Source organism: Salvelinus alpinus, chromosome 21, assembly GCF_045679555.1.
Source record: "Salvelinus alpinus chromosome 21, SLU_Salpinus.1, whole genome shotgun sequence".
Classification (NCBI taxonomy): Eukaryota; Metazoa; Chordata; class Actinopteri; order Salmoniformes; family Salmonidae; genus Salvelinus; species Salvelinus alpinus.
In genome coordinates this window covers 13686089-13713919 of record NC_092106.1, presented here as the reverse complement: position 1 = coordinate 13713919, position 27831 = coordinate 13686089, and the positions used below count along the sequence as shown (strand labels likewise).

The 27831-nt window shown below is 45.0% G+C and overlaps 1 protein-coding gene across 5 annotated transcripts in view; it reads left to right on the top strand.

The window, feature by feature from the left end:
- Positions 1-2626: 2626 nt before the first annotated feature.
- LOC139548539 (MAP/microtubule affinity-regulating kinase 4-like) overlaps positions 2627-27831 on the top strand; it is a 62397-nt gene continuing 37192 nt past the window's right edge. For 4 of the 5 annotated variants that reach the window (XM_071358239.1, XM_071358242.1, XM_071358240.1 and 1 more), the window contains exons 1-3: positions 2627-3657; positions 19628-19825; positions 21165-21218. In XM_071358239.1, the coding sequence (XP_071214340.1) occupies positions 3610-3657; positions 19628-19825; positions 21165-21218 (300 nt within the window). In that variant the 5' untranslated portion in view covers positions 2627-3609. The remainder of the gene's footprint in view (positions 3658-19627; positions 19826-21164; positions 21219-27831) is intronic. The other variant, XM_071358238.1, reaches the window with a different exon arrangement.

Here is a 27831-nt window from a genome sequence, read left to right as displayed (position 1 = left end):
ACCTTTTACAATGAAGATCTGTGAAGTTATTTGTATTTTTACAAATTATCTTTGAAAGACAGGGTCCTGAAAAAGGGACGTTTCTTTTTTTGCTGAGTTTATTAGTTTCAATCACCAAGCATATATCTCAGAGCCTAGAAGCATGGCAAGTAAGTCTATGCTAGATGGAAGTGAGACCGTCCTTAACAGGCATGACTAGGTCTTTTTGTTTAGAGTTTTTCACCCTTTTAAGATTCTTGTGATCAGGTTGGTCTCATAATAGACACAGATATAAAGGATAATGGTAGAGAGTGGGATTATTCAATTTGTGAACCAAAATGTGGCAAGAGGTTCATATAAATGCTGAAATAGTTGCAACTTGAAACAAGGATGAAAAGATGAAAGTACTGTAGGCCTATGTGCTTCCCCTGCTGTTTGAAATATGCCTCCCTGTCTTTACAGTTCAAACTCACACCAGTTCAGAGACTGGAAGTATTTTGACTTCCTGATGCTGCACTCTACCCTCTCTCTTATTTAGACTACACAATTGGAAGAGGGTTTTCGGGCTTAAAGCTGCAGGCAATCATCATGTCACAATTCTATGGATAAAATGGGGTTTTGCTGACGATACAATAAAACACTGCCACCACATAAGTAAAATAATCATTGATAACCACAAGATGACGCCATCACAACAGTTATAAGGATGCCTCCGGCCATGATGAGGCTACTACTCCACTAGGTGGCCCTCTACAACATACAGAATTGCAACACAGCACAGAAAGCAAACAGGATGACATTGCAACTTCTCACCAACATGATGTTATCTAAAAATGTCAATCAACAAACAATATCAACATAACAAGCAAAAGTATGATGACTATACATGAGATATTTAGAAACATAATTCCTAAAAATGCCAATCTTACCTATTTCAATGGTAACTTAAGCAATGCATTATTTTGGTGTCGATATACTCTTGAAAACCATGATGTATACAATCAATGCTCTATATTTCTATCTATTTGGTTCCTTTATCAATTTGTATTCAAATAAACAGTTGGACAACATCTACAATCATTTTTGAATTACAGTCCAGGCTCGTCAAATATGATAATGATTCTGTTAACAAAAAATTATTTGTAAACTTTGAACAACAACATCCTGGGCATCAGGACCAGTCAGGGTTGGACAGACTCTTGATTAAGGGCAGAGCATGGCCTCCAGTGGGCCTCCAGACCTCATCATCTCTGCCAGATTAGAGATTAATGCAGTGGGGGGTTGGCTGTGGCGCTGCCTACCAACAACTGTAATTAGAACGTTGAGATGACTAGGTCTGAAATACAGTAGGTCAACTGGAATAGAGAGAAGTTACAGTACTTTGTAACTCTCCTCCAGTGGTGTCAGCGCAGAAACAACCAGTGTCCGAGGAAATGTAAAGCATTTTGGCGTTTGGATAACAGTGGACCGTTCATGTTGCCATGTTATTATAGGCCTATATTGAGTGGGCTTGTTTTTTTATTATAACGTAGAAGCCAAATAGTTAAAAGGGTTCAACACTCTCTCAGCTGAAGTTGTAAGGTAATATGTTTGGAATTAATGGACTACTAATGGGTTATTAATACAGTACTAATACTATTAATTCATGAAGCTATATCAAATCAGATCTGCCAAGAGTCTTGAGTCAGACAGTGGAGGCTCTGATGGACAGTGGACCTGACTGGAGGTGGTTTGTGTTCAGTTCCTCAGGGTCAACCAGGGATGCAGTGGTGGGGCTGGGCCCTGGTCGATCACCCTGACCTACTCCGTGTGCACACATCACTTACAATCATGTCCAGGCTCTCTCCGTGGTACACACTGTGGAAAGAGCAGCACCAACTGACGGCCACACTTTACCTGCCTTTGCACATACCCCATTAGGAGTATTGAAAATTCCACATAAAGCGGTTTCCAAATGATTTGGTCCCAAATGACTGCCTAATGATGCTTCGGGACAAGATGCTGATTAGAGAGAGTCTGACGCGTGGAACTTGTCAGGTTCACACTGTTTCAATAGTGACTCACTTTCACACACTGCTCTTCTGTGCTCTCACACTGCTCTTTCACCCATGCAAAACCAAGAAAAGCGCTAAACCAACATCCACTATATGCCTATCTCAATAACAAAATACAACGATCCTGGGGACCACAGCAGAATGAGGTGTTCATGGGCCCAACCCTCTCGTGTACGATTTGTACAGGTGAGACTAGTCTTTGGTGGTGTGCTTCTGCTGTCATCGCCCACTTGGAATAATCTATAAATAGACGTGAATAATATAGCTAGATTAAAACATAGAAATGCTATACACCAGAGAACAGATGGTTTGTTCTCACAACAATAGAAATTACAAGTGGAGGGGAAATTAAATACAAGTACAGTAGTTGTGTGTTGCTTTGTTTAAGTGTGTCTATTTTAGACCGGGCGCTGTCACCCCTGTTGTCAAATGCCCAAAAGATGTTGTCTGCAGTGTCAAGTCATGACATTACTGTACAGAGTATTGCTTGCCAACGTGGTTGGCGTGTGGTTTGTGCTGGTAACTGCTGTTCTACCGATGAATGAATGGGGAAATTGTCTCTTTAAGTACATGGGGGAAGGGTGTGTTACTGAGCCCCCGACGCAGCCCTGCCTATTATTTTGCTTGACGTTCTTCCTTCTTGCTCTTGTCATACAGTTTGGGGATGGCTTTTTATGTAGGCAAATGTTACAACAGATATTAATGAAGGATATCTGCAAGAATTCAAGATAAATAATTTTTCGAACGTTGATTATTATTCGACGGCTACTTTTTCGGAAGTGGTCCATCGCGAGCATAAAGAGAAAGGGGGTAACTGTACATTCGCCGATGCTCTATCAGCAATTGTCATGTCGTTGTATTGTTTCTTTTGACGGTTAATTATTAAATAATCAACTATGAAATGCGGGTTGACAATTAGGCTTAAGTCGTTCAGCGTTTTGCCTTGGGAGTGGTTGGTTTTGCGAGCATCATTTGGCACCCCCCCAAAAAATACAGATTTCTCAACGACAGACATCCACCCATGGTCGTGGTACGCGCAGACTACCTGACCTATGTTTTTTGTTTTGACAATTGTTTTTATTGGATATAACAAACTTCTGTGTTCCGGACATACACCCACAGGCATCACTGGACAACATAATTGCTTTCTAAAAAATATTTTTAGTATAGTAATGGTGCGATAGTTAGAATAAACCCATTTTGGTTTCATTTTATTTCCAAAATGAAGCACAGCATTGATGCCTTTCTTCACATGAAGAATCAGCCAAACATGAAGTGGATAGCCTAGTAAGTAGGCTATTCAGACAGTTTTCTAGACAATTGTCTGTATCCTTTCGTGTTCGGTGCTGCCCTTTTGCAATGAAAATGAGTATTGTTTGAGGATACAATTCTGTCTCACTGCTCTCGAACCTGGGGTTGCGGGTAGGATAGGCGTCTATTGCCTTTGAACACTGGCTAGGCGGTGGAGCGGCCAATGTCGACTGTTATCTTCGGTAGAATATAACGTTAATCCTGTACATACCTACATACAAACCAAGTTGGCATTTAGTCTAATAGAAAGGATACCTCAGGGACAATGTCTTCTCGTGCAGCACTACCTGGGAACGATCGGAAATCGGACCTCGTAAGTATTTAATACATTTTACTGTCTTATATAAGCTTTTGTTTATGTCAGACAGTCATGTGAATTACACCCTATAAATGGAACAGTGGCATAGAATCAAGCAAGGTGACAAGTAAACGTATTAAAAAACGACAGGAGGATGCATAAAGCCGATACAACCATTATTGATTGATGGGGGAAGGCTTTCTGTAGCCTATTTGCACTCCTGTTAAAACCATAATTAATTCACTCTGTACATTTTGTTCAAGTGAACAGAATAACCCATAATACATCATTTTGAGAGAGCACATTCTGTCCCTAGAAAATCTGGAAATCAATAATGATACAACTGTAACACTGTCATACCAGTATGTAATAATGTGTAAATTCAATGTGAAACAAATGTGGCCGAGTTAATGCAGTGGCAGGTTTGTATACAGCCTCTCAGGCACATATGTCACTTTGGTTTCAATGTCTATGTTTCACACATTTTCTTTAAGAATGCTGAAAAGAGGACATTTTGTTAATCACCATCGAAAAGCTCTTTACCTCTTCTAATTCCCATCAATCATGAAGGGGATGTTTGGCTTGAGTCTAGTTTGCTCAGTACAGTATCAATGTAGAATAACAGAGCTTAAAGGGACAAGTAGCTCACCAGTTTCGCACAGACCTTCTTTACGGATGACTGGCATTTGAAGCTAGACAGTTTTATCTGTTTATTGGCAGTGATCCTCGGCCAGACACTTAGAAGTATGACAATCCACCCAGTATTTTGATCACAACATTGGACAGGCCCCAGTTTATTTCTTTATTTACATAGACGAACAATAGATAAATAGACAATTATATTAGGCCACGCCCACATAACATATTACGTTCTATTGTCTGCTGATTGTTGTTGCTGTTATTTGTTGATCATCCTCTGCTACAATAAATAACCATTCAAATCCTATATCTAAGCAGGTCTCACATTACCGTGGCACTGACTTGGTCCTTTCTGGAAGGAGTTGCAAACAATAGTGACACACTAAAAGGCAGATAGATTCACTACAAATGCATTTGAGTTGAATTAACAAAGCATTATTGACAGGTGGATATATCAGAGAGGGATAGGGTCTGTCTCACCCTGCTGCACCCTCATCCATAGTATTAGGGCATGGTAAGATGTGTGTTGATTGGTGGGGTGTAGGGCTATATTAGGATAATATTATGTTACTACACAATAGATGGCCTGAGCTTACATTGTTTTTCTAAAATATTTATTTAAAGAAAAGGCATAGAAATCTTCGAACCATTCATGAAGCAGGTCATGCTTGTTGTCCTTTTCAGAAAGGACAGACTTCCAGAAGGACTTCCATTCACATCAAGTGACAATACGAGAGTAAATATTTGATAACATGATTCTCTTAATTACAACCACTTTATGCTCACTTCAAGGAATACAAAACAGAGTATTGTGTGAAAGCCCATGTTGTTCCGAATGACTGTGTGATCTCGCTCTCCGTGGCGGATGTGAGTAAAACTTTTAAACAGGTTAACACTCGCAAGGCTGCCGGGCCAGATGGAATAACAGGGCGTTTTCTCAAAGCATGCGCAGACCAGTTGGCAAGTGTCTTCAAGGACATTTTCAATCTAACCTTGTCCCAGTCTGTAATCCCAACATGTTTCAAGCTGACCACCATTGTCACTGTTCCCAAGAACCCCAAGGTAACCTGCCTAACCTGCCTATATGACTTTTAAAGGCTGGTCATGACATCAACACCATCAACACCATCATCCCAGACAAAAGCATTATTGACAGGTGGATATATCAGAGAAAAATAGGGTCTGTCTCATCCCAGACACCCTGGACCCACTCCCAATTCGCATAGGGCCCCAACATCGTCAGATGACGCAATCTCAATTGCACTTCACACTGCTCTCTCCCACCTGGACAAGAGGGAAAATAACTATGTGAGAATGCTGCTCAGTATTCAACACCATTGTCCCCTCCAAGTTCATGACCAAGCTGGGGACCCAGGGACTGAACGCTTTCCTCTTTAACTAGATCCTGGACTTCCTGACAGGAAGGCCCCGGGTGGTGAGGGTAGGCAACAACACCTCTGCCACGCTGACCCTCAAGACGGGGACCCTTTAAGGGTGTGTGCTTAGTCCTCTCCTGTAATCCCTATTCACCCACGACTGCGCGACATTGCACGATTCCAACGCTATCATCAAGTTTACTGACAACACGACGGTGGTAGGCCTGATCACCGACAGCGATGGGACAGCCTACAGGGAGGTCAGAGACTTGGCAGTGTGGTGCCATGACAACAACCTCTCCCTCAACGTCAGACCAAGGAGCTAATCATGGACTACAGGAGAAAGAGGGGAGAGCACGCACAGTTGTGTGTAACAGTGATAACACCAAGTAAAACTGAAATGATAACTTAAAACACAAAATATAAATATCCATTAACAAACTTCTTATAGCTTAGACTAATTTCCACTTCCTGAACACATACTACTTAAATAAAAAACATAGCCTTTTCTTAGTAAAACGCACACACAGTTGTGAAGAGGGCAATACAGCGCCTTTTCCCCCTCAGGAGGCTGAAAAGATTTGGCATGGATCCTCGGATCCCTACAGCTGCACCATCGAGAGCATCTTTGCCTCGCTGCATCACCGCTTGGTATGGCAAATGCACCACCCTTGACCACAAAGTGCTACAGAGGGTGGTGCGGACAGACCAATACATCACCGGAGCAGAGCTCCTTGCCATCCATGACCTCTATATCAGGCGGTGTCCCAGCCACCCAAGCCATAGACTGTTTACTCTGCAACCATCCGGCAAACGGTACCAGAGCATTGGTTCTCAGAACAACAGGCCCCGAGACTGCATCTACCCCCAAGCCATAAGACTGCAAAATAGCCATAAGACTGCTAAACACACATACTGTATACACATACACACACGCTCGCTCGCGTACACACACACTCGCTCGCACACGCATATCGACACAACACAAACACACATACATACATACATACATACACACAGGCACTTTTAGACTCATCATTTGCTGCTGCTACTCTGTTCTTTATTTTACTTGTATTATTATCTATCCTGATGCCTAGTCACTTTACCCTGCCTTCATGTACATATCTAGCTCAAATACCTCGTACCCCTGCACATAGATCTGGTACTGGTACTCCCTGTATATAGCTCCATTCTTGTGTATTTTATTCCTCTTGTGTTACAATTTTTATTTGTCTTATATTTTTTAATTAAGCATCATTGGGAAGGGTTTGGTAGCAAACAGTTCACAGTTAAGTCTACACCTGTTGTATTTGGCGCATGTGACAATAACCTTTTATTTTATTTGACTTAAATATTGTCATTGCGACACAGCTAAACTATATATATATATTTTTGTACCTTTACCCCTTTTTTCCCCCAATTTCGTGATATCCAATTGGTAGTTACAGTCTTGTCCCATCACTGCAACTCTCTTACGGACTCGGGAGAGGCGAAGGTCGAGAGCCATGCGTCCCCCAAAACACAACCCTGCCAAGCCACACTGCTTCTTGACACACTGCTAGCTTAACCAGGAAGCCAGCCGCACTAATGTTTCGGAGGAAACACCGTCCAGCTGGCGATCGAGGTCAGCTTTCAGGTGCTTGGCCTGCCACAAGGAGTCACTACAGCACGATGGGACAAGAAAATCCCGGCCGGCCAAACCCTCCCCTAACTCAGACGGCGTTGGTCCGATTGTGCGTCGCCTCATGGGTCTTACCATCGCAGCCTGGCTGCAACACAGCCTGGGATCGAACCTGGGTCTGTAGTGACGCCACACTGTTAAACTTGATTACATTTACAGCACAGATAATCAAATGAACAGACTCCTCTCATCACACCTAAAGTTTTTGATATGGTCAAAATATTTCTGCACTGAGACAATACTATACTATTCTATCCACAAATGATCATCTTAAAGTTTCAATGCAGATGTTTTTAATCTCCATATCAAATAATTTCTGGGTAACAATTAAGTACCTTACTGTGATTGTTTTGAATAGCTTCTTAGCAAAGAACAATTTCTCAAGCAAGAATTTTGCTAGAACTGTCTGTGAGTGGTTTGTGGGGAAGGGATAACTGAAAACTAGCTCTTATTGGCAGAGTGGTTTGGAACTCTCTTTCATATTATTAACTCATCTATTAACAAATTTACCACATGGTGATGTCACCAGGCAGGCCAACACTCGATCCCAGCAAAACAGGCTGAAATTGTAGACAGCCATTTCAAACAGCTCTTACGCTAAAAGGGCATTATCATTTTCACAATTTCACAGTGTTTTTCCAACCTCATAGTGTGGGTATATACATTACACAGGAAAAATATTTGTTTTGCTGCACTGGCCGTTTAACAAAAACCCATGTTGGTGGTCCTTTATGTGACAGAAATGTTGCAGGCCAGGGATCAAAATGATTGACCTGCTCTTGGAGTCAACTGGGTCAAACGTTCCTTTTGTTTGACATCTCTCAATGGAATCTTAGGGGTCTTTCGCTTCCCAGTACACTTCCCTCCAAATCCGAGATCTATGCTGAGAGAAAAGGAGGTGGCATAACACGAGAAAGTCCACACCGGTCTCCTCCTATCACGTTGCTCGCGCCGTACCTCCCAGAAGGACCCATCTGTAATTAAAATGATTTTAGATTGTATCGTCTTCCTCTGTCTCGTTCCCTGGGACAGCCTGGGGGTGTGTGGGAGAGTGAAAACGTGTTGCATGAAGGTTGTATCAGGATGTGTGCAAAGTAGGGTGGGATGGGGCTTTAACATGTTTTTAAGATTTTGTTAAATCATTGTTAACAACAAACCAGACCTGTGAGGCTGTTGACCTAAAATGCGGAATTTCTTGAACAAGGCTGAGGGTAGCATATTTGGCTCAGTAAACAGTTGATTCAACCACCATTTTCAATATCCACATTAGTTTTTCTGCTAGAAAAGATAATAGGCCTACACAGTAAATAGACTACTGACCAGAAGATGACATGATGTTAACTCCAGGTGGTGTTTCCCTTTGTTGTGCCCTTGTGTAAGACATTACCTATATCCTTGTACATCAATCTGTGTAAGCCTAATCAATGTAAATCCATGTCTGTAAAGCAAAGGAATTTGGTATGTAGGGCAGGCTAATGATGCTTATTCAAAGGCATATTATCTCCCTATCATCATAACTTGAATAATAAACCTAACAACACACATGGTGGCACACATTAGTCATCCAGATTTGAGATTTGCATAATCGCAGTCGCTTCGCACCTCCCGCTCCAGCACGTCCCAGGAATCCAAGTCGTTTTGAGTCAGGCGACTAATGCTGTCTTTGGGCTGGTACAGTTTCACACCCCCCTACATTGTGACATCCTCTGTATGCCCCTCTTCTCTCGCTTCAATCAGCACCATCTGGTAGAGTGACCATTACTCGCACTCTCCAGTTTCCCAGCCAGTCCCATGAATGGAGCCCATGTAGGCTCAGTTTCTGTTATTTTGATCAGTACCTTTACTTACCTCTATACATTTCTTATCCAGCTCAGCTTGCAAATATACAGAGAATGCTCAATATTGTGAACAAACTTTTAGTCATACATTTTGCATATAAATGTTTTGTTTTATTTACCTGTCAATAGTTTGTCCCTTTTGCAAATAATTCACGAGCCTCTATAATGCAACCACATGCAGGTCTGAATGAATTAACAGGTTTTTCTTGGTGGCACAGAACAAAGCCATTGTGTGGCCTTGGATTGATGCATTCATGATTTGGCTGTCTCTACATGAAAAGGACTCCTCGAATCCCATTGAAGATATGCAGTTCACATAGGATTGTTCAGTCTGTTGATTTGCATTGAACAGCACCTTGTATCAATGGTGGGCTATACTTGACCTGCTCATCTTGTTAAAGATGACTATCATCGAGTAGAAATGACCTTGATACTATTACTCCCATTTATATGACCAAGTAAGCCTAAGTATCAGGCCAGCTTTGGTTGTGTTGAACTGGTTTAGTTGGAAAGCTGTCAGGACAGGAGTCTATTTAAATTGCTTCAAGAACATTCGCACACAGCTCCCTGCTCTGTTACGTAACCGCTGCACTCTGGTGTCATTTTACCTGTGTGTCTCCAGGTCTGAGTGTGGGGCTGGGCGATATATTGCGACGACCGGTATACTGGTATGCATCCACATTTTTACAATACCATCTATAAAGGTATTTTGATACAGTGATAAATAAATGCAAAGTTCTACAAATTGGACTACGTCACTGTCAATTTTGTCCTAGTTTGGTTGAGTATAAAACCATCAGAACCGACAAAGACCAATTAAATCCCTTAGAATTAATGTGTGGCCTTTCTAGTGTCATGCATTACTCATAAAGCCTATTAAGAACTTTTAATATTCTGAAAAATTTAAATACCGCGAAAAATATTGTGATATGATATTTTTTCCATATTGTCCAGCCATAGCTGAGTAGGTTACCTAGCGATGCATAACATGCTGACCAGACCAGACGCGTCGCTTGCGCCAGCGTTGCAAAATACATTTACACATACATGTTATTCAATCATTGCACCCACAATGCTCGCGAGCGTCTGCGTGGCCAGGCGCTAAAATAGAACTTGGTTCTATTTGTGACGCTCGACGCGCTGCAAGTCCTGCCTCTCCCATCTCCTCATTGGTTTTTAGGAGCATATACTCATGTGGGTGATTGAAAGCTGAACTGAGGCCTACACTCCGGTAGGTTGTGGCATTTCAGGTAAAATAACAATCCAATGTTTATATCCCAGGACAAATTAGCTAGCAACAGCAAGCTTAATTTTCATAAATGTTTAATGCTTTTTGACCTGTCCCCAAATTAATATAATTGGTTCTGAGATTGTTTTGATATTTCAACCTGCGTGTTCTGATTGCGTCTGGTGTGGGGTGGTGCATGCAAACGCACGCACGCGGTCTGGTCAGCATGTAAGACATCTGTTTCACCTGAGCCTACTGTCGCTTTCCAGAGCGACTAGGCTGCGCTAGAGCATTCCACTCCTGTGTTCGACTGCTACATTTTCATTGAGTTTGAAATAGATTACAGCTGGATGAATTGAGTGAACATTACAGAAGTGTCACATTCAAGTCAACAGGTAGTCTGTTGGGTAAACTGTTTCAATTTCCACAACTGATGGGTCACTGTGAAATTGAGCAATTTCTGGATTTAGAAAAAAGGAATGTCCTTTTTGTGGAAAGATTCTTCATGTAAATTTCATAATTAAAAATGATTTAATCTGGATGAATGATTATTGGAAAATTTAAGATTCAGTCCTCCTTGAAGACACTAGGCTTGTAGCTGTTCATATAGATGGTAGAGTCCTAGTTTCATTTCATGCCTAGTTTCATATTTTTTATAGTGGTAGGATCTATCCTATTTACATAAATCTACTCAGTTTCACTGCACAGTACTGCTCGTCCTCCCCTGGCCTCGACGTGGAGCATCTGTTGATTTTGGAAACGTCTTCAGCAGAAGGTCAGATAGGCATGTGTTCCATGCGACTCCTGTGTGGGGTTATGACCAGAGCACAATTGCAAAAGTTGAGCAATATGGTAGGCTTACAGTGATAGGCCAGTCTAGTGACAGCGTTTTGTTCTGTGAGCAAAGCATCCGGTTTCACGCTTTGCATACTGTAGTAAAATGAACCTTCCTATTGAAGGCTAATGGCCCTGTCTCTCTGAGCCAGTGGTGTATAGATGAACTGTGTAGGCTGTGCAGTGCACTGTAAGTGGCTTTGGATAAGAGCATCAGTTAAATTCATTTCAGGCTTCTCCGTTGCATTGATTAGAGAACCTGACTGAGCAGATTGTGTGTTTGGTTTGTGTGTCGGATGAGAGAAAAAGAGACGGATATCTGACACAGCGAGAAATAAAGAAACATAAATAAGCAGAAGTGCTTGCTGGTAGAGTTCAGTTCTCTCTTTTCATCTGTCTCTGTTGATGTGTGTTTGTGTTACTAGCACGTGCCTATGTGGGGGATTATTAGACCTGTTGCAATGGAAAATTCACTTCAAGGGATGGAATCCCCAAACCTGTCACCTAATACAACATGAACAGATTTGTATCTGTAATTTGCTTAGTTTGTATAGAAGCTTATCCTATGAGAGATTTGAAAGTGGGATTGTGTGTGTGTGTGTGTGTGTGTGGCCATTTTGTTTTGAACGCATTTGTTGAAGTAGTACTGAATGTGAAGGCTTCAGGCACTCCTCAGAGGCAGATTGTTAAGTTATTCAAGTTTGACCCTCATTCTCTTCTGCTCTTCATACAAATACTTTTGGGAAAGACTTCTCACCTCTTCTGGTGCTGAGATATACTTAGGTTTGAATGATCCTGATGATAGCTTTAGGGGTTATTCTAGTATTATATTGGTTAGGGTACAAGCCCTGAGGGTATGGACCTTTCCTGCTGTAGTACTCTTTGCCGTTAGCACATGGTCTTCACATTTCAAGGTTTTGTTTGGGCTTCTCATCTGACCCCAAGGTGAGACATGTGCTGTGAACAACAATGGCTGCAGTGGCTGTGTGTGTCTAGTGTTCTGAAGCCATTATCCGCAGTGGCTTCTCAGCTCTGTTGCTCATGGTTCTGGTAAAACCATAGTGGTAGTTTACAGACTTGACTGACTGAGGAGAGTACATTCAGTCATGAGTCATGCTGTAGAATTCACTGGCAGGCAGCAGAGCAGACTGTCTGGGACACCCAAAGAATAGAGAATGTTAGGTCATTGCTGCAAACTAATCTGCCCTGAACCAACACAACGGTATTTGCCAAAAGATCAGTCAATGCTCTGGATTAACGGCAAAGCAGGTTTTGTGTGAAAATGTACTGACATGTAACTGCTGTGGAACTAAAAGTTATTGAAGGGGATTGATACGGGCAGAAGAAACTATAGTTCACTAGCTCAGTCTGACTTCTGCACGACAGAGCAAAAGATCTGTCAATGTATCTACTAGCTTGGTGCCAGTGAATAAAGTAGCCTAATATTGGTTCAGTCAGGTTCCCTAATGCAGCTGCCTGCCAGTGAATATTGGGATATATGTTTTGGCCATAGTCTATCAACATTTTTGGACGCTGTCATATTCTCACTGTTTTTTACCAAGCTGGATTTCCTTGTCAGCCAGTCCAGGAAACACTGCACAGTTTGATGATGTGACAACGTGGCATGTCACCGTGCTCTTCACGACATTCCAACCATCCACATTGGTAAGAGGGACATAGATTTTGTCACTGGTAACAATTCATATGCCATCATATTTTACCTAGGGTTACAGTGAGATTATACTCTATGGACAGATCCAGCCGGAGTGAAACACTCATCACAGGCAGAGAGAGTAAGTCTGAGAGGCGGTTATGGGGTGGAGGGCATTGTGCAAAGACGGAATGCGTGGTGGCTGGATGGTGCAACCCTGACCAATCATCATTTCCCCCCCACCCCCGTCACGCAAACTGCACAGCAAAGCTTAGCAGGATGCCTCCTATTGTTTTGTTATGCCGCACACTAAATCAAATCAAATCAAATTTTATTAGTCACATACACATGGTTAGCAGATGTTAATGCGAGTGTAGCGAAATGCTTGTGCTTCTAGTTCCGACAATGCAGTAATAACCAACAAGTAATCTAACCTAACAATTCCACAACTACTACCTTATACACACACAAGTGTAAAGGGATAAAGAATATGTACATAAAGATATATGAATGAGTGGTGGTACAGAACGGCATAGGCAAGATGCAGTAGATGGTATAGAGTACGGTATATACATATGAGATGAGTACTGTAGGGTATGTAAACATAAAGTGGCATAGTTTAAAGTGGCTAGTGGTACATGTATTACATAAAGATGGCAAGATGCAGTAGATGATATAGAGTACAGTATATACATATGAGATGGGTAATGTAGGGTATGTAAACATTATATTAAGTGGCATTGTTTAAAGTGGCTAGTGGTACATTTTTACATAATTTCCATCAATTCCCATTTTTAAAGTGGCTGGAGTTGAGTCAGTATGTTGGCAGCGGCCGCTAAATGTTAGTGGTGGCTGTTTAACAGTCTGATGGCCTTGAGATAGAAGCTGTTTTTCAGTCTCTCGGTCCCTGCTTTGATGCACCTGTACTGACCTCGCCTTCTGGATGATAGCGGGGTGAACAGGCAGTGGCTTGGGTGGTTGTTGTCCTTGATGATCTTTATGGCCTTCCTGTGACATCGGGTGGTGTAGGTGTCCTGGAGGGCAGGTAGTTTGCCCCCGGTGATGCGTTCTGCAGACCTCACTACCCTCTGGAGAGCCTTACGGTTGTGGGCGGAGCAGTTGCCGTACCAGGCGGTGATACAGCCCGACAGGATGCTCTCGATTGTGCATCTGTAGAAGTTTGTGAGTGCTTTTGGTGACAAGCCGAATTTCTTCAGCCTCCTGAGGTTGAAGAGGCGCTGCTGCGCCTTTTTCACGACGCTGTCTGTGTGGGTGGACCAATTCAGTTTGTCCGTGATGTGTACACCGAGGAACTTAAAACTTTCCACCTTCTCCACTACTGACCCGTCGATGTGGATAGGGGGGTGCTCCCTCTGCTGTTTCCTGAAGTCCACAATCATCTCCTTTGTTTTGTTGACGTTGAGTGTGAGGTTATTTTCCTGACACCACACTCCGAGGGCCCTCACCTCCTCCCTGTAGGCCGTCTCGTCGTTGTTGGTAATCAAGCCTACCACTGTAGTGTCATCCGCAAACTTGATGATTGAGTTGGAGGCGTGCATGGCCACGCAGTCGTGGGTGAACAGGGAGTACAGGAGAGGGCTCAGAACGCACCCTTGTGGGGCCCCAGTGTTGAGGATCAGCGGGGTGGAGATGTTGTTACCTACCCTCACCACCTGGGGGCGGCCCGTCAGGAAGTCCAGGACCCAGTTGCACAGGGCGGGGTCGAGACCCAGGGTCTCGAGCTTGATGACGAGTTTGGAGGGTACTATGGTGTTAAATGCTGAGCTGTAATCGATGAACAGCATTCTCACATGGGTATTCCTCTTGTCCAGATGGGTTAGGGCAGTGTGCAGTGTGGTTGCGATTGCGTCGTCTGTGGACCTATTGGGTCGGTAAGCAAATTGGAGTGGGTCTAGGGTGTCCGGTAGGGTGGAGGTGATATGGTCCTTGACTAGTCTCTCAAAGCACTTCATGATGACGGAAGTGAGTGCTACGGGGCGGTAGTCGTTTAGCTCAGTTACCTTAGCTTTCTTGGGAACAGGAACAATGGTGGCCCTCTTGAAGCATGTGGGAACAGCAGACTGGGATAAGGATTGATTGAATATGTCCGTAAACACACCAGCCAGCTGGTCTGCGCATGCTCTGAGGACGCGGCTGGGAATGCCGTCTGGGCCTGCAGCCTTGCGAGTGTTAACACGTTTAAATGTTTTACTCACCTCGGCTGCAGTGAAGGAGAGCCCGCAGGTTTTGGTAGGGGGCCGTGTCAGTGGCACTGTATTGTCCTCAAAGCGGGCAAAAAAGTTGTTTAGCCTGTCTGGGAGCAAGACATCCTGGTCCGCGACGGGGCTGGTTTTCTTTTTGTAATCCGTGATTGACTGTAGACCCTGCCACATACCTCTTGTGTCTGAGCTGTTGAATTGCGACTCGATTTTGTCTCTGTACTGGGACTTAGCCTGTTTGATTGCCTTGCGGAGAGAATAGCTACACTGTTTGTATTCGGTCATGCTTCCGGTCACCTTGCCCTGGTTAAAAGCAGTGGTTCGCGCTTTCAGTTTCACGCGAATGCTGCCGTCAATCCACGGTTTCTGGTTTGGGAATGTTTTAATCGTTGCTGTGGGTACGACATCGTCAATGCACTTCCTAATGAACTCGCTCACCGAATCAGCATATTCGTCAATATTGTTGTTGGACGCAATGCGGAACATATTCCAATCCGCGTGATCGAAGCAGTCTTGAAGCGTGGAATCAGATTGGTCGGACCAGCGTTGAACAGACCTGAGCGCGGGAGCTTGTTGTTTTAGTTTCTGTTTGTAGGCTGGAATCAACAAAATGGAGTCGTGGTCAGCTTTTCCGAAAGGGGGGCGGGGGAGGGCCTTATATGCGTCGCGGAAATTAGTATAACAATGATCTAGGGTTTTTCCAGCCCTGGTAGCACAATCGATATGCTGATAGAATTTAGGGAGTTTTGTTTTTAGATTAGCCCACTAGTCGTGTGATCAGAGGCGAACATAGACACAAACCACCCCCAAGCACTGTCCAGCCTTACTCAAAGACGGAAGTGGTTCACATTTGTCTACAGTGGTATGCCCATAGACACAGATGGTACAGATTACCATGTAGCCTATTAGAATTACTTCTATATGTTAGCACTCATGCTAACCTACGCTTACAGGCTTTTATTGGCCTGTATGCATTTCTTGTAGGTTGCCATACTGACCTAATATCTCAGGGCTGGCCTCACCTTGCCCAGTGATGCACAGGAAACTGAGTGTGCCTCCAGGCTGCTGTCACATGACTGGGTCTGGACTACTTTCCTCTGAAGGAGGTGAAGCCTTGAGCCTGAAATTCTTTCTCTGTTTACCAGCTTCCTTTAGAAGGACATGGTTGAGAGCGAGAGAACTTAGACTAGAAACAGGTAAAGCATACTTGTTGGGTGTACTGGTGTGTTCATATCACTTCCTATTGTTGTAGTTGTGGGCTATGACACGACCTGTATGTCTTTCTTTCTACTTGACTATGACTAATTCTGTTTTGACCCAGCAGCACTTTCCATTTATTTCAGCTGGTTGAATGTTATTTTGTGGAACATTTGAGATTCTATCCATTCCCTATTGTTTACACTCAAACGGATCCAATCTCTCACACTTGATTATTCTGGCCTTCACCCTCCAGGGTTCTCATGGCCCACACAGAACATTGTTGTAGGAACAAACAAGTAAAAATCACAGGCTTATAGTCACTTGTTTTTTGTTGTTGACATTTTTGTTGTTGTTCAGTTTCACCTCAAAGACTTGTCTGTGACCCTACTCTGTTGGACTGTGACACTGCTACAACATGCATTCTGTGTTGTGTCATTAGAAAAGGTGTGGATTGAAACAATGGACAGTTTGGTTTTAGGAAAACGGTGCAGAAGGACATCCTAGCTTGAAGAGTTATTTTCGATATCAAGGTGTGATTTTGTTTTATTGGGGTTAGAGTATCCCCAGCCGCCTTATGCCAAATGTCTCTCTAGTCTTGCCCCCCCCCCCACCCCACCTTTCCAGTCTCTCTATGTATGTATCAGCGACACCATCTCGTACTCAGCCCTCTGCCCTCAGCCTTCATCCCTCTATCTGAATGCATTGGCGTGGCAATCGGACGGAGAGAGAGAATCGATGGGATCTCCTTGAAAGGGGAAAATGGAAAGGGGCGGGGGAAAGAGAGAAACCCAGATTGTGAGGTTGGCTAAAAATGAGAGAAACATACCAACACTAGACACAAGGGGGTTGGGCTCGGGTGTGGAAAGGAGAGGGAGCCGAATTGATTTGTTTTTGGGGAGGGGGAGATGAAGGGGAGGAGGCTAACTTGAGGGCTTGTCACACCCAGCGAGATAGGGATGCAGGCAGGGACAATGGAGCTTGGTTGGAGACGATGCCCAATAGGAGCTCTCCTCCTTCCCGTGGGAGCGAACGAACGAGGGACACGACATGGCAACAGGTGGATGAGAGGAGTGATAAACCAGACTGGTTGAGGGGGATGGGGGGGTTGAAAGGGCTCTGCCAAGAGTAGTCTGATGCAGCACCAAATGCTCTGTTTCACCTGATGTGCTGATCTGGGGTTAAGGCTTGTGCGCTTGCGTGTGCATTGCACATTTATGGTAGTGTGAGTTGGTGTCTCTGCGTGTTTGTGTTCTTTTATAAAAAATGTTTGCTGCAACTTCCCAACGGGCTCGGGAAGGGCAAAGGTCGAGCCATGCGTCCTACGAAACATTACCTGCCAAACCGCGCTTCTTAACACCCGCCCGCTTAACCCGGAAGCCAGCTGCACCAATGTGTCAGAGGAAACACCGTTCAGCTGACGACTGAAGTCATCCTGCAGGCGCCCGGCCCGCCACAAGGAGTTGCTAGAGCGGGATGAGCCAAGTAAAGCCCCTCCGGCCAAACCCTCCCCTAACCCGGACGATGCTGGGCCAACTGTGCGCCACCCCATGAGACTCCCGGTCACGGCCGGTAATGACGTGTGTGTTTTAAAGAAAGACAGTTGGTCTCAGTCAGGCAGCGGGATCTCTCCTGGGAATGAGTGTGCACTATTCTGTCGGAAGGTTATACACTATGCCTTCCCTGTGCTAGCCTGGCTGTGGTCTTAAGCTGGGAACTGGTTGTGCTTAGGGATACTGATGAGTTTGTGGGCCTCACCCCGCCTGCATCTGTCTTTTCAATCTCACGTCTATCTCTCTGGGTGTATTGAATAGTCCTTTGAGGACGTTTTTGACAGGTAGCAAGGAAAACCGCTTTCAGATTTATTGAATGATCAAGGGAAGGACGCTCTATTAGTCCTTACCTACGTTAGTTTGCCAAGGATGAAGATGAGTATTCTTTGCGGAAGCGTTGTTGATTAATGTCGTCATAACTCCGCTTAAAGATAATGTCGTGGTTTGACTGTTTAAACTAATTTCGGGACATTCTCTGAAACGTTGGTGTAACACGAATTTATATACCACAAAATAGTAATTATCTTCGTTATAGTGAGTTCCTCCGTAAATATGGATACATAGTCAAATGTTACTTCATTCATGATTTATATTTCCGTTTATAGACATCAAAGTGAACGAGGAGTAAATGAGGACGGTTTGATTCATTCAAACGCGATCCTCTTCTCGCTTTTCCTTTTAATACCCGCTTTACCTTGAACACTGTGACCTTTTCAAATTAGGTCACGGTAAAGTCACTAGGAAAGGAAAAAGGTCACATCTTAGAAACCACCCGAATGCACCCCCCTCCTGCCCTATTCCGTTAGGGGCCCCACATGTCCCTCACCACACCTCACCTAAATTATTCAGTTGCTGAAAAATATTTTAACCTTGTCCTGCCACTTCTCCCTCTCTTTTTCTTAATTCTCCTGCATTGGCACTGTATCATAAAGTCATTAGTGACACTACGTTGTAAAGTGTAATCTCTCTGAAATGACACTGTTGCTTCAGGAAACCCATGCTGTGACTCTTATTCAAACTATTCTCAAAATGTCGATAGTTATTTGAAATGATTCTACCAAATGCTGTCATAGATTGTGTTATCCAATCTCTCCGTTTATGCTTTGTTGACTTGGAACATGCTGCGATGGGTAACCCAACGAGCCAGGGCTCTGTGTAGGAGGAATGTTGAGCCGTCATGTCGCGTTGGCGTGTGAACGCCGCTTGCCGTGCGCTACAGTGTAGTGTCGAGCATTCCAGAGCAGATCGATTAGGAGATGCCAAATTGGGCCACGACACTCGTTTCTATTCTATGACCTGAGGAGCATGCGTGTGAAGAATGCCAGCAATGTGGGATGGAATGAGATTAGCTGCCTTCCTTGGCTTCCATAGGCCTCATGAGCCACTGCTAACCCATACGTGTTAATGTGTTAGCCTGTTAGCTAGCTTGGTGCTGCTCAGTATTTACTATCAGCCCAATAGCGTTCTCTAATCCCATCAACAGGTTTTTCTTAACCGACACTGATGCATTACTCATGGCCACTCAACAATCGACATGAACAATTCCATTACACAAAACCATTACAAATGTTGCCTTTGGTAGTTTCAGACGTGTAGACATTTTGGGGGTTCTAGATCACCAGAATTTCTTAGATGATGTGTGCTTAAATCACTTGTATGTGTTCTAGAATCATCTATTGGCCCAGAATGTGATTTCACGCCATTGATGTCAAGATGCGATGCAGCTAGATTGTTTTGCATTTTGTTTATGACCCCTCTCTCTTTCCCAGCATACCTCTCTCTCGACGAGCCGCTCGGAGAAGAGCACCGGTTGGTCGAGCAGATCACTCGGAGCACGATGCCGGAACTCTATTGCCTCATGTTCGGACGAGCAGCCGCACATCGGCAACTACCGTCTGCTCAAGACCATTGGCAAGGGCAACTTCGCCAAGGTCAAGCTGGCCAGGCACATCTTGACGGGCAAAGAGGTGAGACTGGACTGAGCTGGAGGTGTGGGTGGGCTAGACTGAGGGGTGAGGCTTGACTGGGCTGGGGAGCTGGAGGTGTAGATGGGCTAGACTGAGTGGTGAGGCTTGACTGGGCTGGAGGGCTGGAGGTGTGGATGGGCTAGACTGAGGGGTGAGGCTTGACTGGGCTGGGGAGCTGGAGGTGTAGATGGGCTAGACTGAGGGGTGAGGCTTGACTGGGCTGGGGGGCTGGAGGTGTGGATGGGCTAGACTGAGGGGTGAGGCTTGACTGGGCTGGGGGGCTGGAGGTGTGGATGGGCTAGACTGAGGGGTGAGGATTGACTGGGCTGGGGGGCTGGAGGTGTGGATGGGCTAGACTGAGGGGTGAGGCTTGACTGGGCTGGAGGGCTGGAGGTGTGGATGGGCTAGACTGAGGGGTGAGGCTTGACTGGGCTGGGGAGCTGGAGGTGTAGATGGGCTAGACTGAGGGGTGAGGCTTGACTGGGCTGGGGAGCTGGAGGTGTAGATGGGCTAGACTGAGGGGTGAGGCTTGACTGGGCTGGGGGGCTGGAGGTGTAGATGGGCTAGACTGAGGGGTGAGGCTTGACTGGGCTGGGGGGCTGGAGGTGTGGATGGGCTAGACTGAGGGGTGAGGCTTGACTGGGCTGGGGGGCTGGAGGTGTGGATGGGCTAGACTGAGGGGTGAGGATTGACTGGGCTGGGGGGCTGGAGGTGTGGATGGGCTAGACTGAGGGGTGAGGCTTGACTGGGCTGGGGGGCTGGAGGTGTAGATGGGCTAGACTGAGGGGTGAGGCTTGGGTAGAGAAGTGGGGACTTGACTGAAGAATGGGGTTAGGCTGGTAGGAATAGTGCACACGGCCAATGAGGTTTGTAATAGGCCATTTGACAGGCTGGTTGTGGTGAGAGCATGGAACATATGGGATGGATGGATGGTAGTTGTAGTTTTAGAGATGATCCCTTACATTTTGGACAGAACAAGACTGGGTTTGTCCTAGTCTGTCATGACTTTTAAGGCCTGTGTAGTTGTAAACATAATTTAACGTTAGCCCAAGTCATGACCCACGTTTTTAGGTGTATAATTACACAGGATTGCCATAAAGTTCAACCTAATGACATGGAATGGGATCATTTGGAGGGCAGTGTGTAGTGAACCACATACATTTACAGTCCTAGTCTCACTCACACTTTGACCGAGACAAATCACGCTGTTAAGCCATTTATGGGGCCTTATGGCCTGTTGGTTTGTTTTGGAGTTTGAGCTTTGAGATCTACTAATGCTCTTGAATATGTCACTGTTTTGGTATCACTGATCGTAATGATTTGTCTCTCGCCGTTTCAGGTTGCAATAAAGATCATTGACAAAAACCAGCTCAACCCGACCAGCCTACAGAAGGTGAGTGCTGTTGTGTGGTTGTCATGAGAAACAGTTTGGAGATGCAATGATTAAAGGTACTTTCCGGCAACGAGGCCCAACAAAGCATGCGACGTCACACAGTTTTGCAAGACACAAACAGCATCAAGAGGCATTGAGAAGCATTCTCTTCATATCATTTGAGATAATGATGGTTAGCTTGAATGTAACAGCTTGAATGTAACCTTCCTAACGTCATGGTTTTTGTTTTGATATTGACTATATTATGCTGACCTGCGCTCTGTCTGCACTCTATTCCTACACAGCTGATAACTTTCTCAACACCTAGGCTACTATCTAGGCTAAACAACTAGGCTAATATCAATATACCGTGACAGGAAGTGGACTCCTGTGTGATTGTTTTAGTGGACATTTGGCCAGTGAGATGATGCAATGACCTGACCTTTGACCTAGTTCTAAGTTCTAGGAGGCTTATAGTGTCTGGGATGGTTTGATGGTTTTGCTGCGGTACTTGCTATCCAGAATCCTTGGGGTGTCCCTACCCCATTGAAGTTGACATTTAAAATGGTTATGGTTAGTGTTATGGTTGGGGTAAGGCAGGGATTCCCAAACTCGGTCCTCGGGACCCCAAGGGGTGCACGTTTTGGTTTTTGCCCTCGCACTACTCAGGTGATTAAAATAATCAACTAAACACCAAGCTTTGATAATTTGAATCAGCTGTGTAGTGTTAGGACAAAAAACTCAAATGTGCACCCCTTGGAGTCCCGAGGACCGAGTTTGGGAAACACTGGGGTAGGTGTCAGGGTTTAGGGTAGGGACATCCCAAGGATCCCGGATTGCACTAATAATTTTGCTGCATACATACCAGTGATTTCAGGGCCATTTAAAGGGGAAGTTCGGGATTTTACCATTTGGATGAACAGGAGAAACTGTTATCCATTGGGGATGTAGCGATTCACACGCATTCTAATGCTAAAATGCCTTGCATGATATTAGGCTTTATTAGTTGAACCTATGTCATTTGCTAGGTTATTGTTATCTATGCTCTGTTTAAAGCGCGGCTTGGCGGGTCATGTTTCGGAGGACGCATGACCCGACCGTCGCCTCTCCCGAGCCCGTTGGGGAGTTGCAGCCATAAGACAAGATCGTAATAACGAAATTGGGAAGAAAAAGGGGGTAAAAATTACACAAAAAAACGAATAAAAAAGTAATCTACTGGAGACACAACTCTCCTCTGGCTCTACTTGCTGATTGGTCAGGTTCACCATCAGCAATAGTTTTGGTCGTTTTGCTTTAAACAATCAATGTATATGGTCATTTCTTTTATATACAGGATAAAGTTGATCATTTCATAACAAGCACAGCAATCACATGTGCGAGGCGGCACTGCATAGCCGAAGCGAGAGGAGAAGAGAAGATCACTCCATAAAAACTTCCAAACAGTCATAGCCATTCGATTTTGAGTTGGGGGTGACGTCCAAAATTGTGCTATATATTCATTGGCTTTGTCATAGCTAATTTGTAAACAATAAATATTGATACATTACTAGCTAAAACACTTCAACTGCAAAAATGACAAGTTAATTAGTAGGTGATGGTGATTTCAGAACCAAAGTGGGGGGACAAAAAACAGTCTACATTGCCCCAATAATCTGATAGTGATAGTGGGGTTGTAGATGCCTAGCCTCCCTTATGGCACTGCTCAGGTGCCTACAGTACATACAGCAAAGACATACATAATTTACACACCACACAAACACACACACAATCTCTAATCGCACCCAATCGTTTCAAACCAAAACATGTCGTTCCTGTATCGGAGTCCATGTATTTAGATGCATATTGAATCTTCTTAAAAGGGAAATATGCACATCCCTATAATCCATAGTTCTGTTTTCTCTAAACAGCCATTACAAACTTCAGCTAACTTTAGCCACCACTAGCTACAAATCTATGGGAGTGATGGGGGCAATGATTTTGGAACATTGACAACTATGCAATGATAATGTTGCTGCACATAGGCCTACATGAGAGAGAACTGTAGAACTGTGCTGCTGTATCATGTGTTGCCCCTCAGTGGAACTAAGTGGATTTCTATTTAAGCATGGCGCGATGCACATAACTGTCCAGTGTGCTCAGAGATCATGGGCAGACGGAGCCTATGTATAGATACATTGCATAGAGAAGCTGTAATCAGATTAGTATGCTGGCCCGACCTCGTATGGCTGTAGTAGGCTTTCTTCAGACAAAACCAATGTAGGACAGAGACATGTATTGAATCGTGTATGTATGTCCCTCCTCATTTTGAGGCAATTGAACAGCAGGGTTGAGCTTGGTTTGACCACACATCATACAGGCTTATTCCCATTGTGCGTCCCTTTTGTACCCTATTCCCTAAAGTGCATTCGGAAAGTATTCAGACCCCTTGACTTTTTCTACATTTTGCTACATTACAGCCTTGTTCTAAAATGGATTTAAAAACAAATAATCCTCATCAATCTACACATAATACCTCATAATGACAAAGCGAAAACAGGTTTTTTGAAATATATTAAAAAGAAAAGACAGAAATACCTTATTTACGTAAGTATTCAGACTCTTTGCTATGAGTCTCAAAATGGAGCTTCGGTGCATCCTGTTTCCATTGATCATCCTTGAGATGTTTCTACAACTTGATTGGAGTCCACCTGCGGTAAATTCAATTGATTGGACATAATTTAGAAAGGTACACACCTGTCTATATAAAGTCCCACAGTTGACAAAGCATGTCAGAGCAAAAACAAAGCCATGAGGACGAAGGAATTGTCTGTAGAGCTCCAAGACAGGATTGTGTCGAGGCACAGACCTGGGGAAAGGTACCAAAAATGTCTGCAGCATTGAAGGTCCCCAAGAACACAGTGGGCTCCATCATTCTTAAATTGAAGAAGTTTGGAACCACAGAGACTCCTCCTAGAGCTGGCCACCTGGTCAAACTAAGCAATCGGGGGAGAAGAGCCTTGGTCAGGGAGGTGACCAACAACCCGATGGTCACTCTGACAGAGCTCCAGAGTTCCTCTGGAGATGGGAGAACCTTCCAGAAGGACAACCATCTCTGCAGCACTCCACCAATCAGGCCTTTATGGTATAGTGGTCAGACGGAAGCCACTCCTCAGTAAAAGGCACATGACAGCCCGCTTGGAGTTTGCCAAAAGGCACCTAAAGGACTCAGACCATGAGAAACAAGATTATCTGGTCTGATGAAACCAAGAACTCTTTGGCCTGAATGCTAAGCGTCAAGTCTACTCCAGAGTACTCAGGACCTCAGACTGGGGCGAAGGTTCACCTTCCAACAGGACAACGACCCTAAGCACACAGCCAAGACAACGCAGGAGTGGCTTTGGGACAGGTCTCTGACTGTCCTTGAGTGGCCCAGCCATAGCCCGGACTTGAACCCGATCAAACATCTCTGGAGAGACCTGAAAATAGCTGTGCAGCGACGCTCCCAATCCAACCTGACAGAACTTGAGAGGATCTACAGAGAAGAATGGGAGAAACTCCCCAAATACAGGTGTGCCAAGCTTGTAGCATCATACCCAAGAAAGCTTGAGGCTGTAATCAATGCCAAAGGTGCTTCAACAAAGTACTGAGTAAAGGGTCTGAATACTTATGTAAATGGGATATTTTATTTTTTAATTTTTAAGAAATGTGCTAAAATTTCTAAACAGTGTTTGCTTTGTCATTATGGAGTATTGTGTTTAGATTAATGAGGGAAAACAACGATTTAATCAATTTTAGAATAAGGCTGTAACGTAACAACATGTGGAAAAAAGTGAAGGGGTCTGAATGCTTTCCGAATGCACTGTATAGTGCACTATATAGGGAATAGGGTGCCATTTGAGACGCACTCCAGTCACCCATCATAATCAGTCCAGTTGCTACTGAGAGGGTCCATACGTGCTGATGAGCATGGTGAGGCATTCACACCTCCCATGTGAGAATTGATGCAGATGACATCACACTCATGCTTCCCTGTTGCTAGGCGAACATGTTTTGATCAACCATCTTCTCACAGACATCTGACGAGGTGATCTTTGTCTGTTGCACATATTCGGACCAAACCGTCATCTGTTGACCAAACTTTAGCCTCGTTGTGCTTCCACCCTGTCAGCACAACAGGAGCAGGCTCTTACTTAGGACAATTGAATCCATTTAAAACACACAGCTATCGATTGTGGCTCTGTGTAAGGTATTATTTGTCAGCCGCGGATACAGATATGGCTGGCACCAGCCACTGCAAATTATACTGTTCACAATTAGTTAGCTACTATCGCTTTGCAGACATCCTGTAAGGTTAACATATTTGTAGACGTTTGTAATTTTTGCAAGAAACTCCTGTCTTCAAGTTTTCAGTGATCAAGTGGCCACCATAGGTTTCGATTAGTATATCCATTTTGGACTTTTAAAGTAGTTATACACTGTAGCCATTGATTCTTGAAGAATATATCTTATAAATGCCGGCTGGTCCAGGTTGCGTCCCAAATGGCACCCTGTTCCCTATATAGTGCACGACTTTTGTTGGGAATAGAGGGCCATTAACGATGCACCCCCAGTGTTGAGTGGTTGCCTGGTGGGGACTGGGGATGGATGCTGGCAGGGAGGGAGGAGGACGGGGGGGCATTTTGTGATCTCTGCATGCAGAGGTGCACTGGTGGATGGATACTGCTGCAGTAGCGCAACGGGCAGACGGTTGTCCTGTCAGCACTATTCTCCTCCCATTCAGGACACACTAGACCAGAGCACCAGGTGACTCTCTCTCTCTCTCTCTCTCTCTCTTGTATTGCAACACTCCCCTGTCCCACCCTGTCTTTTTTTCGCCCTCCCTCTCATCGCACACTCTGACCTCCTCTCTATTAGTCACCTGCCCCACTTTATTCCTACTTTATTTATTCCCTCCCTCCCTCCCTCCCTCCCTCCCTCCCTCCCTTCTCTCTTCAGGCGATGCAGGATAACCACAGATGTACTCTCTGGTGTCTCTCTGGAGGCTGGGCCCCACACATTAGCTAGTGTCCCACACCCAAGCGGCGGCAGGTGATTTAAGGGCCCAGGCTCCGCCCCCTCCCAGCCAGCTGCCATGCTGCAGTACTCTTGGGGTAATCTGGTTGCAATCTGCAGGCTTTAATCTGACAGTGACAGCAGGGCAGCAGCAGCAATGCTCCATGTTGGCCCACCGCCCCCCCCAAACTCACTCACTCTCCCTCTAATCCCATTAGGGACTGCATGGGGGATCCCCGGCAGCTGAAACACACACACACAGTGTATTTTCCCAGCAGCTTCAGCATGGTCCACAGAGCCATGAGCAGGACAGACACTTGCACCCATCCTTAAACAACCGCTCCATGTATCTGAAACACCCCCAACCACTTACCAACCCATGCCTATCTCATATCCTTAAATTCTAGCCCCCCCCATGTCTCATCTACTTCTCCCCTTTCAACCTCCCACCCCCTATGTCTCCTTCTTACCCCACCCCTCACTCTACCTCTCACTCATTCCCAGTCCCGACCTCTGACCTATTCCACACCAGGCCCTTTAACTTAAAACCCCGATATCCATTTCTCAGTGATAGGCCTCCACCTCCATGTCTCCAACCACCCCATCCTTCACATCACTTCTGTCCCTCACATCTCACCCACCCTTCAGCCTTTCTGTACCCCCATTCACCTCATCTTCCACCTCTCTCTCTGGTCTTTATTTATTTTATTGAACCTTTATCTGGATGATGTCAAGATTTTCTCAAGCTTTGTCATGAGCGTGTGTGTGTGTGGGGGGGGGGGAGCATGTAATCCTTGTGGGGGGGGGGGGGGGGTGTACTCCTTGACCGTGTAGGGCCCCTTCAAAAGAGTCTGGTGCTACTTTAAGAACCAAAAGGGATTCGGGAGGCAGCCATCCGGCGCTGGGAGAGGGATGCAGGCAGGGAACAGGCGGGAGGGGTTGTTATCCCTCTATCAGCCCCCTTCAGTCAGGAGCAGCATTCCAGACAGACGGACAATGGGGACAGCCAAACCTAGAGGGGGTGGGGGCCTCCAGGGGGCCAGGGTACTGGAGCTGGGATCCTGAGAAAGCAAGCGACAATGAGATGAGGCAGAACCAAAGAGCACAGACGGAGTGTGTGTGTGCCCGCGTTGGTGTGTGTGTGTGTTGTAGAGAACGGGATATTTTATTCGTATTTATTTAAACTTTATTTAACTAGGCAAGTCAGTTAAGATTAAATTCTTATTTACAATGACGGCTTACCCCCCGCTGGGCCAATTGTGCGCCGCATTATGGGACTCCCAATCACGGCCGGATGTGATGCAGGCTAGAATCGAACGAGGGACTGCAGTGACGCCTCTAGCACTGAGATGCAGTGCCTTAGCCCGCTGCGGCACTCGAGATAAGGATGCTGCCTGACAGTATGTTTGTGTATCAGAGTGTAGTGGGTATCATTAAGATATTAAAGGAATTAATACAGATGGGGGCGGGATATTTTCCCACACTGTTGAAGGATGATGGGAAGAGAGGTTTTCATTCTGTTCATCCAGGGGTCAGAATATATGCAGTAATCCAGTTTATGAATTGCTGCCCATGGACTGCGTCCTAAATGGCACCCTATTCC